Genomic DNA, 14,686 nt, shown 5'->3' with positions numbered 1-14,686 from the left:
GGAACTAATTCTTTTTATAAATCTTGTAATCATCTTGTGCATAGTACAATTACACTGCATTGCAAATTTCAGCGCTAAAATCATTAATTTGTTGAATGTAAACATGTACTTTATACAATAACTTTTGTAACTCTGAAATGTTTTCATTTTCTAATATGTAGGGAACCTCAAGAAACGTAGGGACTGAGTTCCTCTTGACCTCTGAGGCCTTGCTCCATTAGGCAGATGGGGAAACTGAGGCCCAGTGCTAAAGGAGCAGTCTCTTTATCAAAATCAAGGTGGTCATCAAAGTGATCAAGCCTTATTACAACTCAGAGCTCTGAGAAACTACTCCTGAACACTCCCCCCAACCCCCAGCCAATAGTCCTGGGCAGCCACAGACCTCTTATTAAAATATAAATTAGATACTGACTTCAAACTTGCCAACAGCTTCCTAATGTACTTATAATACAATCCAAACTCCTCACCACATCCAGGAAGACTGCTGGGTGCTGGGTCCGACCTCATCTTGGCCTTGAAGCTCCAGCCACACTGGCCTCCTTTGCGGCCTCAGGCACTGCAAGCCCCTTCCCACCTCAGGGCCTTTGCACCTGATGCGCCCTCTGCCTGGAACACTCTTCTCCTGGGTCTTCTCATGGCTGCCTTCTTTTCAGGCAGGTCCCAGCACAATGTCACCTCCTCAGAGAGCTTCCCCGGCTGCCTTTTCTGAATGTCCCTCCAGCCCCATCACTTCCCCATTACCCTGTCTTATTTTCTTTGTAATACTCATTGCTACCTGAAATTACCCAGCTTACTTGTGTGTTTAATGTTCTTTTCAGTCTCCCTCCTGTAGAAAACAGGTGCAATGAGAGCAAGACCTTGTCTGTTGGTCTCTGCCTTGTTCCCAGGGCCTAGAGCCACACAGCAGCTTGTCCAAGTTCCCATAGGCAAGAAGTGGCAGAGCTGGGATTTCAACCCATGTTCATAATTACTGTACTATATTGCCTCCCATTCTCATAATTGATAAATTAATCCATCCAGCTCAGTAGAGGCCCATGACGGTGAGGGGTCTGAGAGAAGCTAGTCTGCAGCCTCCTGCCTGGGTACCAGGAAGACTTGCTCCCAATGCCCATTATGATAAATGCTTTGTGAAGCTTCTCCCTCTGTCCCTTGGGGCAGGCCTGGGGGCAAGATATTGGGGTTAAGGGGGCCAGCCCTGCCCAAAGCTCGGCAGGCAGCAGGTGGGTGGAAACTCTGGGGAGAGGTTCCTGGGGCCAGACAGTACCAGCAGGGCAGAGCGGGGCAAAGCAGAGCCCCGGGAAGTGCAGTCAGGCAGCCTGAGGGCTCTGCCTGCAGAGGGGGTGGGCTCTAGCAGGCAGGTGGGCAGCGGGATTCTGGCTAGAGGCACAGGAACCAGGGCAGAAAATAGACCTCTGAGTCTCGGAACAGAAAATGTCCCCTCCCCCCACAGGTCTTCAACAAGCCTCCCGATCCTAGGAGGTTGGAGAAATAATCCCGAGGGCCAGGAGTGCCGGGCAGGGGTGGGGAAGGAGATGAGAGAGACCGGAAAGACGTGTCTTACTGCCTCTTCGAAGGCTCCCTTGCATGGACCTGAAGCTCAGGGGCAGCCTGAATGATCTCACCCCGTGCTTCCCACCCAGCGTCCTGGGACTGATGGCCGGGGAGCCGAGGAAGTGACCCCTCAGCGCTCAGGTGGACAGTGGGGCTAACGGAGGTCGCTGTATGAGGGCCACTCACCTCTGGCGGCACCAGCCACATCCGCTTGCCCAGCGTGCCCTAAAACGTTGATGAATTCTGTGTGTGCCTGCCTGGCGAGGCTATGGCTAGGAAGCTTCCAGAGCCCCTGGCAGGGAGCTGGCGCTGAGCATGTACTGGCTGTTGTCACTGCTGACAGGACTTTTTAAATGCAAGAGCTTGGGCCTCACCTCCTGAATCCCACACCCTCAGGGGTGGAACTGGGGCAGCTGTATTTTTCAAAAGGCCCCCAGGGGGATTTGGCAGGGACTGGGACAGGAAAATATTTTTACCTTCATTTCATGTCTTTATGGCTTCCTCGAATTGTTTATACTATGAGCATTTTATATAAAAGAGTAGTTTAAAAATAGACACAAAAATTCTCTCCGGGGTTTGGGAAACGCTTTATAGAAGAGGCTGACCCCATGGAGAAGGGGAAGACACAGCTCCCTGGGGAGTGAACCGACACCCCACGGGGGCGTGCCCCCCCTCTGGGAACTGCCAAAGTCACGGGGGTGGGGGGGTGGGGGGAGTGCCAGCAGGAGAAGCTTGGAACGTGTTGGCAAATATTCAGCATCAAACCAGTCCCCACCCCAGGCACTGTGAGCGGCAAACAAAGAAACCTGCTAAAAGAAGCTCTGCCCCTCATCTCCTGCTGGGGAGAAACGCGTTGGCAGTTGGCAGACTTCTTCGGGAAGGTTCTCTCAGAAGCTCCCCACTCCCACCCTTCACATTCACCTAGGCCTGAGCGCCTTCCTCCCAGGAGCTCATAGGCCCCTCAGATCCAGAGAGGGGGCAGTTACTGCACAGCCCAGAGTCTACACTGTCCCTGGAACGCTTAGTCACCTTCCAGAAAATAGGCAATGCTCCCTCCATGCCCCCCATATGCATCTGTCTCCTTCTGTCATGTGCTTGTGTGGATGTGGCTCTGAGAATGTGGTGAACTGGCCCAAGATTCCCCAGAATCCAGGGAGGACCTTGATTTCTTTCTTTTTTTTTTTTTTTTGAGATGTTTTTGATGTGGACCATTTTTAAAGTCTGTATTGAATTTGTTACAATATTGCTTCTGTTTTATATTTTGGTTTTTTGGCCACAAGGCATGTGGGATCTTAGCTCCCCTACCAGGGATTGAACCTGCACCCCCTGCATTGGAAGGCAGGAGTGCCTTAACCACTGGACCACCAGGGAAGTCCCAAGACCTTGGTTTCTGACCCTCCCTCATTTTGGGGGCAACCCAACCAATCACCCCAAGCCGTGGCTCTAGTCCCGCCCCCTCTGTATCTCAGGGATTGGGACATCTCCCTTGATCAATAGTGATGTAAAGCACAGAGAGGGCACCAGACAGCCACTAGTCACACAGCAACGGCAAGGCAAGTCCCAGCAATTGGGTGAGGCAGCCCTCCTACTGGGCTTCCTGCCAGCCCTGGCTCCCTGCCCCCCGCTCTGGCCCTTGACCTTCCACAGGTCTCGCCCTTCCACGCCAGCGTTCATGTGGACTGTGTGGCACGGCGGGCCCTGGTCTTCAGAGCACCACCCCCACCCCCAGCCCAGCCTCTCCTCCCTGAAGGACACTGGTCTGCCTATGGGTGGGGGGGTTCAGTAACTAGGAGAAAGCACTGGGCTCCTAGCAACACTGAGCCAGAGAGATGAAAGGCAGCAGCACACAGTCCAACACGGAACATGCTGGGAGGCCTGCGGGGGACAATGGGCATCCTGTGCCAGCCTCTGTGAAATCCACACCTGCTGGGCCCTGGCCCAGACACAGCTGCCACTATGCCAGGCAAACACCTGGACACTTCACCAATCCCTCACACGATGTCTTCCACACTGCACAAGCCATAGGCTGCACAGACCGCACCTGTACCCGCCTCACCCAACAGAACGTCCTCCACCCACTGGGGGTCCCCAAGGCAGCAAAGACCCACCATTCAGAGCGGAAATCTTTTATCTCCGGTACGTGGGCCTCTCACCGTTGTGGCCTCTCCCGTTGCAGAGCACAGGCTCGGGACGCGCAGGCTCAGCGGCCATGGCTCACGGGCCCAGCCGCTCCGCGGCATGTGGGATCTTCCCGGACCGGAGCACGAACCCATGTCCCCTGCATCGGCAGGCGGACCCTCAACCACTGCGCCACCAGGGAAGCCCTAGCGCGGAGATCTTTGAAGATAATCCTCCCCAACGCGCTGACTATGGTCACCACCATTACCGCCCTAACCACATGCTAAGGGCAAGAAGCAAAGCTTCTGTGCAGGCGTTCCAAGTTTTAACGTCCATACAAATCACCAGTGTCTTGTTAAAATGCGGTTCTGGGGCTTCCCTGGTGGCGCAGTGGTTGGGAGTCCACCTGCCGATGCGGGGGACACGGGTTCGTGCCCCGGTCCGGGAGGATCCCACATGCCGCGGAGCGGCTGGGCCCGTGAGCCATGGCCACTGGGCCTGCATGTCCGGAGCCTGTGCTCCACAGCGGGGTGGGGTCCGTGGTGGTGAGAGGCCCGCATACCGCAAAAAAAACCAAACAAAAAACAAAACAAAGCAAAAAAAAATGCGGTTCTGATTCCTTATATCTGGAATGATGAATTTGCATTCCTAACAGTCTCCTGGTGATGCTGATATTACTGGTTTAGGACCACTTCCTAATTAGAATTACCTGGGGATCATTTCCAAAACCCAAGTCGCAGCCCAGACTAATTAAATCGCAACCTGCGGGATCCAGGCATCAGGAGTGCTTGAAGCTCTCCAGGGGATTCCAGGCTTGGAAGCCACTGTCCAAGGGAGTATATAGGGACCAGAGGGTGGACTGGTTTGGTTGAAGCCGAGGGCACTTGGAGTTCACGGGACACTGGTTGAGCCCCCAGACGCGTCGGGCGCCGTCCTAGGTGCTGGGCGTATGTAGGGAATGAGACCCACTCCCACCTTCTTGGTGCTCATGGTCATGAGGGAACATAGATATTAAACAAGGCACCAAGCCAGTCAATGGGATAGCTCCAGGTTGATAGAAAGCCACAAAGAGAGGAAACAGTAATGAGAGATATAAAATGGGGAAGTCCCCCTCAGGTCTGGGGGTCAGGGAAGTCTCTCAAAGGATGTGACATTGAACTGAGACCTGAAGGTTGAGAAAGAGCTATCCTTGTGAGGAGCCAGGTAAGAGCATCCAGGTAGAGAGAAAGGTAGGTACAGAGGTCTGGCGGTGAGAATGGAGGCAAGCGGCAGAAAAGCAGGGAAAGAAGGCCTACCTAGCACCTTAGTCTTTACCTGCACGGGTGGATGAGGGGCAGAGAGCCTGGCTTGTGGGAGAGGCTGTGGCCTCCAGCCCAGACCCTCTAAGGAAGGAATATGGAGGTGTCTATTCTCATCATACCCACAGGAAGAAGAGCCCCCACCTCTGACAGCAGCAACATCCAGGCGGACAGACCCAGATCCTGGTTCTAACCCAAGGGGTAGAGGGAGGGCTGAAGGGAGGAGAGCCCCGGAGGGCAGGCCAGGCACAGATCCACCGCCTACCTCTGGCCGAGAGCTTCTTAGTGTTGATGATCTTGGCAGCATATTCCTGGCCAGCCAGCACCTTCACACACCTGCGCACCACTGAGAAGGCTCCCCTAGGACAGAGAAGGCAAAGAGGGTGAGGGAGGGCCCAAGGGCTGTGTTCCCAAGAGACACCACAGTTCGTGCAGCTGCACCGTGCTGGGAGGGAGCCCTCACTCAGTGCTGCTTGGGCTCGTAGGGGCTGCTGGGGCCCGATTCAGGGACGGAGCAGGCCCGGAGACCCAGGCGAACCACTGGTAGTAAATCTTTAGGAGCTTGGCCTCATGAGACATGAGACTTGTAGAGTCCTAATAAGTTAGGTTCACCAAATTCTAAAACATTAGAATCATGCAGTGTTAGAATCACAGAATCTAGGTCCCTGGAAATTTTCAGTATTTTATTCTTTGAGTAGGTAACACATTGACGTGGTTCAAAGTTCAAAAGGTACAAAAGTGTAGATAGTTAAAAGAGTCCTCCCCATCCCTGTACACTAGTCTCCAAAGTCCCCTCCCAAGAGATGGCCAGTGTTACCAGAGCATCTTTCCACAGATACTCTCCCCAATACTGGATACTGGACCTTGCATGCTGTTCTACATTCTCCTCTTTTTCAGAAATTTTTTTTTTTTTTTTTTTTTTTTTTTTTGGCGGTACGTGGGCCTCTCACGGCCGTGACCTCTCCCGCCGCGGAGCACAGGCTCCGGACACGCAGGATGCGCAGGCTCAGCAGCCATTGTTCACGGGCCCAGCCGCAACGCGGCATGTGGGATCTTCCCGGACCAGGGCACAAACTCGTGTCCCCTGCATCGGCAGGCAGACTCTCAACGACTGCGCCATCAGGGAAGCCCCAGAAATTTTTTAGAGATCCTCCTTCTGTATTATAACATAAAGAGTTCCTATTGTAAATCAACTCTACTCCAATAAAAATTTAAAAATAAATAAATGTTTTTTTAAAAAAGAGTTCCTCATTTAATCATGTGGCTGTCCTATAACTTACCTAGCCAGTCCCCTGTCGATGGGCAGTTAGGTTACTTCCGATCTATAGCTATTACAAACAGTGCTGCAATGACTAACCTCGTATGCGTGCATTACAATTACATTTCCCATGTGTACAAGTGTCTTCGACTAAACTTCTAGAACTGGTATTATTTGGTCAAAGGGTAGGTGTTGTGTGGTAATTCTGATAGATAATGAGAGATGATCCATCTTAGAGGTGTACCAACTTACTTTCGTACTAGGATGTGAGGGGACCATTTTCCTCCACCCTTGTCAACACGACGTGTTATCAAACTTTCATATCTTTGCTAGTGAGATGTGGAACGTGGTGACTCAGTGTAGATTTGATTTGGAATTTTCATATCAAGAGCGAAGCTGAGCAGTTTTTCATGTTTTAAGAGACTCCTGGGTTTTTATCTTCAACGTATTCATGGCTGGGAGAACTTGGAGCAAGGGCTGTGGGTTTCACTGCTCATAGAAGACATTGTTGCCATGTGGAATGCGGCCCATTTCCCAGATTGTTTGATTTTTCGAGAAAAACTGGAAGTCTGGGTATTTTCGTGACATTTCCCAATTTTTAAATACTGGTACCTTATTCCAAAAAATTTAAACACAGTATTTTGCCAAACAAAACTAGTTTGAGGGCTAGATCCGTCATCTAGGTGCCATGTTATACCCTCCACTACAAAGGTCAGCTGGTCCAACCCCTTCATATCACAGAGGAGGCCCCCTAAGGGGCCAGACACTACCTGTGGTCACCACCATTACCACCTTAACCACCGGCTAATGTCAAGAAGCAAGTCTCCTGGGCGGCCTTCCCCAGTTTTAATGTGCATAGGAATTACCCAGGCATCTTGTTTAAAAGGCAGATTCTGATTCCTTAAGTCTGAGGCGGAGCCCCAGATTTTGAGCTTCAGTGTAGCTCAGGGTAGATTGATTGCTCAAGGTCACACAGGCCAGGTCATGTCTAGAACTCAGGTATTTCCTCCCCCAGGTTTTTGGCTTCTCTTCCACCCAGGGAGCCTGCCGCTTGCCGGCCTGAATGCCCAGGTTCCTGAAATGGCCTCACCCCACCATATCCTCCAAACTTTGATCCCCTCTCCTAAGCACACAGGCAGGTCCAAGCCACAAAAATGAGGCTGATGGGAGCTGGGGCGGACGCTGGCAGGCACCGGGAAAGCCCGCAGGCTGGCGGAGATGCTTGCCCTACACACACCCCTGGGCGTTGTGTCACTGGCTTCTTCGTGTCCGGGCAGCATGAAGGGAATGGGTGGGAAACTGCGGCGAAGGATAAGTAAGAAAGATCTGGGAGGAGGGCTAGAGACCAGGAAATATGACCTCGTAGGAAAGCTGAGGAAGGCCAGAATTCATGGGCGCAGCAACAGACCGCCCGTGAGGTGTGCAGCCCTGCCTGTCCTCCACCTGGAGAGAGCAGCAGACCGGGTGCCCCTCCCTGAGAAGCCTCCTGGCGACATGTCCCGTTGTTTGTGCTCCCAGAGCACCCCACACCTCCCCATCTAGCCTAGGACTGGGCTTGCTCGTTCAGCTTGTCTGTCCACCAGACGGAGGGTTCCTGAGGGCCAGGACTGGAATGTTCTCCACACCCATGCACAGGTACCCAATGCTACCTAACAACAGGGCCTCCATAAATGTTACTCTAGGAACAGGAGGCAGATTTAGGTGAGAGGTTCTGAAATGAGACGGGGAGGAGATTTCAGTCTGGGGTTTTAGGAATAGGAACAGCCATCTGAGGAGGGTGCGCACACTGGTCTCTCAAAGGTGCCCACCCTACCCAAACAGGGAGGTTTCTGCCCAGCGGGAGGCCATGATTCTCAGAAGCCCCAGGAGAGAGAATGTTTCAAGGGGTCACTTCTGGGAAAGCTTTTGCGAACTCCAGGGAGAGGAGGAGCAGAGAAGGAGGGCTTGTCTCACTCACCAGCATCTAGCTCATGCTTGGGCCAGAGCTGGAGTTTAATTAACTTGGATGGAGGGATGGATGGATAGAGTGAGGGAGAAAGGGAGGATGTGAGGCAGGGAGGGAGAAATATAATTTCTCCACTAGAGAAACAAAACTCCATTCTAGATAAAGACATTAGATCGATGGTTATCAAACTGGCTGTTTCAGAATGCCTTGGGAATCTTTTTTTTTTTTTGCTGCATTGGGTCTTTGTGGCTGCGTGCGGGCTTTCTCTAGTTGCGGCGAGCAGGGGCTACTCTTCGTTGCGGTGCGTGGGCTTCTCATTGCGGTGGCTTCTCTTGCTGCAGAGCATGGGCTCTAGGCGTACGGGCTTCAGCAGTTGCTGAGCGTGGGCTCAGTAGCTGTGGCTCGCGGCCCTAGAGCGCAGGCTCGGTAGTTGTGGTGCACGGGCTTAGTTGCTCCGTGGCATGTGGGATCTTCCCGGACCAGGGCTCGAACTCGTGTCCCCTGCATTGGCAGGTGGATTCTTAACCAATGCGCCATCTCTTTTTAAAAGATTCCCGGACTTCCCTGGTGGTGCAGTGGTTAAGAATCCGCCTGCCAATGCAGGGGACACGGGTTCGAGCCCTGGTCCGGGAAGATCCCACATGCCATGGAGCAACTAAGCCCGTGAGCCACAACTACCGAGCCTGCGCTCTAGAGCCGTGAGCCACAGCTACTGAGCCCGCATGCCATAACTACTGAAGCCCACACGCCTAGAGCCCGTGCTCTGCAGCAAGAGAAGCCACCGCAATGAGAAGTCCACGCACCGCAACGAAGAGTAGTCCCCGCTCGCGGCAACTAGAGAAAGCCCGCACGCAGCCACGAAGACCCAATGCAGCCAAAAATAAATTTCAAAAAAACAAACAAAAAAACATATTCCAAGGCATCTCCCAGACCTACCAAATCAGAACCTTCAGATGCAGGCCCAGAAATCAGTATTTTCAGTTAACAGGCTGCCCAAGTGATTGTTCCCCAGCCAGCTTGGCACTGCCCTGCCCGCCTTCTGGGGAAGTCCTGCTAAATGCCCTGTCCCCCTAGAAATCAGCATTGATGGGCCATCACATGGGGCTCTGTGCAGAGAGGCTCAAGAGGCTCTATGACCCTGGGCTCTGCCCCAGGAGCTGAGGACCTAAGAGCCATGTCTATAAAACAAGAGAAGGCAGGCTTGCTGAACTTCCTCCTCAAAACACAGCACCAAGATTTGTGTAAATCCCAGGCTCTAACTAGGGGTCCAGGCCAAGGGCGGAGCAGCGGAGGAACCCTGTGTCTCTGAACGTAGGCATATGCATTTTTTTCTGGGGCAAGAATGCATAGCTTTTAGCAGATTCTCAGAGCAAGGAGTTTATCAAATCCAGTTCAGGGCTACTGATCCAGAGAACACCAGCCTCTCACATACCCAGAAGATGTCCTCCCTTCAAATGCGCATTCACCACTGAGCTCCTTGGCCCTCACAGCAACCCTGTGAAGTTGGAATTATGATCCCCTATTTCACAGATCAGGAAACTGAAGCCTTAAGGGAGCAGGCATAATCCTCTCGAGGCTGTGAAGAGAATCCAGGTCACCTGCCCTTGTTCTTCTGACTCCACCAAAGGCAAGAGAGTGTGACCCTAAAAAGCAGGGGCTCTGGGCTCACAAAGCCCTGTGATCCGATCGTGACTGAGCCCCGACTGTGTGATATTGAACTTGGCCCTTCAACTGTCTGTTTCCTCCTATAAAGTGCGGTCTATAATAATATCTCCTTCCTGGGTTTGTTGGGGAGGTTAAGGGAGGTAACACATGCAAAACACTGGGCACAGTGCCAGGTACACAAATGCCTGAATGGGGCGAGGAAAGGGTCTGGGCCAAGGAGCCCCTCTTTCTACCTACGCAGCCTCAGGTCTCCATCCACAAGTGGAAGGGCTCCTCCCTGCCTGTCCCGGTGCTGGGGATCAGGGAGAGGAGGGGCAGAGGAGAATCTGCAGCAAAATGAGAGTGTGGGCAGCAAGCTCGCAGCCCTAACTTCCTCTCTTTTTTATCTTTTGTTTAAAAAAGGCATGTTTCTGCATTCTCGTCCCGCATGAGCCAGTGGCCACAGCCCAGCAGCCTTGGCAAAAGGAAGAGCCAACCCACTCCTCCCACGGCCCTGAGCTGAGCAGGTGGCCAGTGGGTGGGTGGGTAGGAGCCTGGAAACAGGACAGGGTGGAAAAGGGGAGGAGGCCAAGGTGGGGAGGGCAGGGTGGGAGGGAGCGACCAGGGGTCCCAAGAGGAAGGGATGAGGCCTGCAAGCGAGGGCCCTACGTGAGTGGGGGATGTCCATGGGGGGGTACTGGGAGTGCCTGTGACAGCGTTCCTGGGTGCAAAGTGTTCGGGGGGGGGGTGTCTGCCCACAGGTGTGTGTCAGCAGCCCATCAGTGCCCTTGTGTATGTGATGTCAAGAGGCTCTGGGTGTGACAAAGCACACGTGCGTCACCCTGGGTAAGTACCCATGTTAGGAGAGGGTCACAGAATGTGGGCAGGGAGGGGTGTGTGTGTAAGATAGACACTGGAGGGACGAGACCTCAGCTCTCAGCCCTGCTGGGAGGTCTTGGGCAGGGGTCCGGCCCAGCGTGGGCATCAAATTCTTCATCTGCAACTTGGGGGGTGGGGTGGGCGTGGGGCTAAAAGGTACACAGGCCTTTCCACCTTCAATATTCTGTAGCGAGCTGTCCAACAGAACTTTCTGTGATGATGGAAATACTCTGTGTTGTCCATTGTGACAGGCACTAGCCTCATATGGCTATAGAGCATTTGAAGTGTGGCTAGTGGGACTGAAGGACTGAATTTTTAATTTTATTTCATTTAAATCATTATAAGTGACTAGTGAACACCATATTGGATAGTGAGGTTTTATGTGGATAAGAACAGGCGCTCCTGAACCAGGCAAACCAGAGTTCAAATCGTGGTTCAGCCTCTTACCAGCAAGTTATTTAACCTTGGTAAGACTATTTCCTCCCCTGTAAAATGTAAGTGAGAATAGTACCCACCCTGAGCAGCTGTTTCAAGGATCCAGTGAGAGAGTAAGGTATGCAGTGCGTTTAGCCCAGTCCCTGGAGTATAGTAAATGCTCAAGAAACAACACCTTTTATAGGCATCATGATCTCCGAAGCGATGAGAACAGCCAGCATCATCAGAGGCAAATTGGACCTTGTCTGCCAAGCTCGGGGAAGGAGCAAGCCAGGACAGGAGGTGTGGGGAGGCCATGGTGAGGGGGTGGGGTGCTCCCCAGGGCCCAGCAGCCTGTCCCTGGATATGAGCAGGCAGGGAGGCCGCACCTGGGTCTCCGACTGACGGATGGGGAGGTTGCCGTGATAGTGGGTCCAGTGTGGCTGAGAATGTGCGGACGTGCTAATGGGCCGTGAGAAGCAGGATTCACCCTGGGAGATTGCTTCTCAGCTGCCTGGTAAGCAGAGTGTCCTGGGAGCTGCTGGCTGCCACCCACAGCAGGCTCATCACCCTCTCTGGCCTAAAACACCCCAAAATGCTGACATGGCTGCAGAGGCGGCACCAGGAACATTAGACGGGGACTCAGGAGGCCTGGGTCCTTGGCTGCCAACTTGCTTATCCTTCCATTTGAAAAATGGAGATGAGGAGCCCCAGCCCCATTTCCTCCTGGGCCAGCTGTGAGAAGTGTCTGCTACATAGTGATAAGAAGAGGTTCCTGATACCCAAGACTGGTTACTGCCAACTTCCCCTAAAGGAACCCTCCCCTCCTTTATGCCGGAGCCTCCCAGAGCCCACGGCATTTGCCTGTGGGTGTCAGCAGACGGGGACACTGCTTACGGGGCTTCAGTCACCGAACCCCCTCTCCACTCTGCCCTCCTTGGGGGTCTGATGAGCAGGAGTCCTGACAATCTCTAGGGTCTTCCCTTCATTGGCTGCTTCCTCAAACACACCCAGGTCTCCCACATTCTGCAACAATAAACAACCTTCTTTCTCCCAAACTTAAAAAATTGAAGAAAAAGCAAGAGTGTTTCTCTCGACCCAGCAACCTGGGCCACTTCCTTCCTCCCTTTGTTGCTGCCAAACTTCCAGAACAAGTGTCTGACATCCACCGCCTCCTCTTCCCACCTCCCACACTCCATGAACCCACCACAATCTGGTTCCCACCTCCGGGCTCCCTGGAAGAAAAGTTGTGCCAGGCCCGTCCCCCCAGCCCCCTGCCAGCCCCGGCATCCCCCACTAGGTCTGATTGATCTGCCTTGATTGCCCCACTGACCACCCAGCTTTGAGACCTAGCTTCCCTCTTCTTTCTGCCACACTGTCCCCGGACCGCCCCCGCCACTTGCTGACAGTGCTTTCACTTCTTCATCCCTCCTCCCCACAGCATTGCTGCTCCCTGCTCGCTCTCCACCCATTCTTACCTCTTCCCCCTCCATCCCTTCTACCCAGGACCATTAGCTGGGATTTCTGGGGAGGCTCTGGGTGTTCATGAACACACCTAAAACGTTAACAAATTTATTCTATGTCTGTGCATTGTTCTGGGCAGAGGATGTATATTTTTCATTAGCTTGACAGAGGATTCTCTGACACCCGCCCCCCCAAAAATGATGAAAGCCACTGACTATCACCCAAGGTTGAAATCTGCTTCTATACCACCCCTCCTCTCTTCAAAATGCTAGTCCCAAATTTCTAGCTACTCACCATCTTGCCTGGATGCTATGTGATAGGCACCTCTTAATCAAAGTCCACTCTCCTCCCCCCACATCTCCCCACTCTGGGTTAATATACCTAAGCATTCTACCTCTCTGAGACAAGCTGGGGTGATTTCAGAAAGTTCCTGCTCGGGACTTCCCTGGTGGTCCGGTAGTAGGATTCTGTGCTCCTAATGCAGGGGGCACAGGTCCAATCCCTAGCTGTGGAACTAAGATCCCAAATGCCACATGGTGCATCACGTGGCCAAAAAAAAAAAAAAAAAAAGGAACGTTCCTGCTCAAATGTATACAGACCTGTTATCTCTGAGAGGATTAGCTTCCAATACCTCTTGGTGGTCAGTAATTTACAGCCCAGGTTAGCTGATCTGATCACTTGGCAAAGAGCAAGCCCTGGGGGCATGGAGCCCAGAGCAGATGGAGTTTGAATGGCTGGGGGAAGGGACAGAGCTGGGGTTGGCCACCAGAGAAGCTCCACCGCAGGGGTCAGAGTGTGGGCCACACGTGGCTACATCGGAAGCTGCAATAGTATCTTGCCATTGAGGTCCATTCTCTCCCCATTCTACAGATAAAAAAACTGAGGCCAAGACCTTGAACCCAGGACTCCTGACTCATCGTCTTTTGCTCTTTCCAATAACCCATACTCTCGGATCAGAGGGCCCTAACTTGGGGTCCACAGATGGGCGTTAGGGTGGGGGGATCTGTGGGAAATATTATACAACATTCTGTGAGTTGGAGTGAGTGTGTGTTTTCAGGGGTGACTGTGGCTCATATGAGATTCTCTGAGGGCTCCTAGATTCCTCAAGCAGTTAAAAATCTGGGATCAGATTTGTTCAGAAATGAAATGAACATCTTGGTTTCCAAAACACCCACCTCTACATACTTCAAGCAATTCCCTTCACTTTTGGGGGGACCTCAGTTTACCCATCTGTGAAATCAACTGTTGATCATTTTTAAGCCCTCTTTATTTTTTTTGTTTGAAGCAATAGTATCGTTTCTTTTTTTTTTTGGGGGGGGGTTCACAGGCCTCTCACTGCTGTGGTCTCTCCCGTTGCGGAGCACAGTCTCCGGATGCGCAGGCTCAGCGGCCATGGCTCACAGGCCCAGCCACTCCGCGGCATGTGGGATCTTCCCGGACCGGGGCACGAACCCGTGTCCCCTGCATCGGCAGGCGGACTCTCAACCACTGCACCACAAGGGAAGCCCAATAGTATCATTTCTTAATAACAAACAAACAAAACACAGCTATGCAGGTCGCCAGACGGCAAATAAAGCTGAGATGGTAGGGGCTGGCAGCTCAGGACCCCTTCCACTTCGTTTTCTCTCTCTTCTCCCCAGCTCAGCATGGCAGCTCTGCCCCAAACTCCGCAAACTAGCATTTGAGAGCCAGAAAATCCTAGGACCTTTTTCTGAAACCACACATCCCTCCCCAAGCCGCTGCAGCCGCCCACTTCCAGACTCCAAAAGATACTGCAGGGACAGAGTGTCTTCAAGCTATCCTGCACACCCCCCCAGGCCTGCCGTGCGCCAACCCAGCAGAAGTCTTGTGGGGGACACAGAAGGCCTGGGAACCAGAAGAGTCTCTTTGCTGCAGGGAACATTGAACCAGCAAAAATTCCAACATATTCCTTGTTTGGGCTATGCCTGGGTTTTCTTGAATGGGTTACAAAAAGAAAAAAAAAAAAAAATCCACAGGTGGTGGTGTGATGAATTGGGAGATTGGGATTGACATATATACACTAATATGTATAAAATGGATAACTAATAAGAACCTGCTGTGTAAATATATATATATATATATATATATATATAT

General features: G+C 52.5%; 1 protein-coding gene and 1 long non-coding RNA gene across 3 annotated transcripts in view; one reads left to right on the top strand and one right to left on the bottom strand.

The window, feature by feature from the left end:
• Positions 1-14,686, bottom strand: part of CAMK2A (calcium/calmodulin dependent protein kinase II alpha) — a 64,605-nt gene that overhangs the window by 42,558 nt on the left and 7,361 nt on the right. For both annotated transcript variants that reach the window (XM_004280353.4, XM_004280354.4), the window contains exon 2: positions 5,233-5,327. In XM_004280353.4, the coding sequence (XP_004280401.2) occupies positions 5,233-5,327 (95 nt within the window). The remainder of the gene's footprint in view (positions 1-5,232; positions 5,328-14,686) is intronic.
• Positions 7,534-13,424, top strand: LOC117196799 (uncharacterized). The gene is made up of 4 exons (XR_007476224.1): positions 7,534-7,860; positions 10,238-10,352; positions 10,576-10,660; positions 11,313-13,424. It is a non-coding gene; the product is annotated as an uncharacterized LOC117196799 (long non-coding RNA).

The sequence above is a fragment of the Orcinus orca genome, chromosome 3 (genome assembly GCF_937001465.1).
Source record: "Orcinus orca chromosome 3, mOrcOrc1.1, whole genome shotgun sequence".
NCBI lineage: Eukaryota > Metazoa > Chordata > Mammalia > Artiodactyla > Delphinidae > Orcinus > Orcinus orca.
Note: the sequence above shows the minus strand (reverse complement) of the source record. Positions and strands in the feature narration are given on the sequence as shown.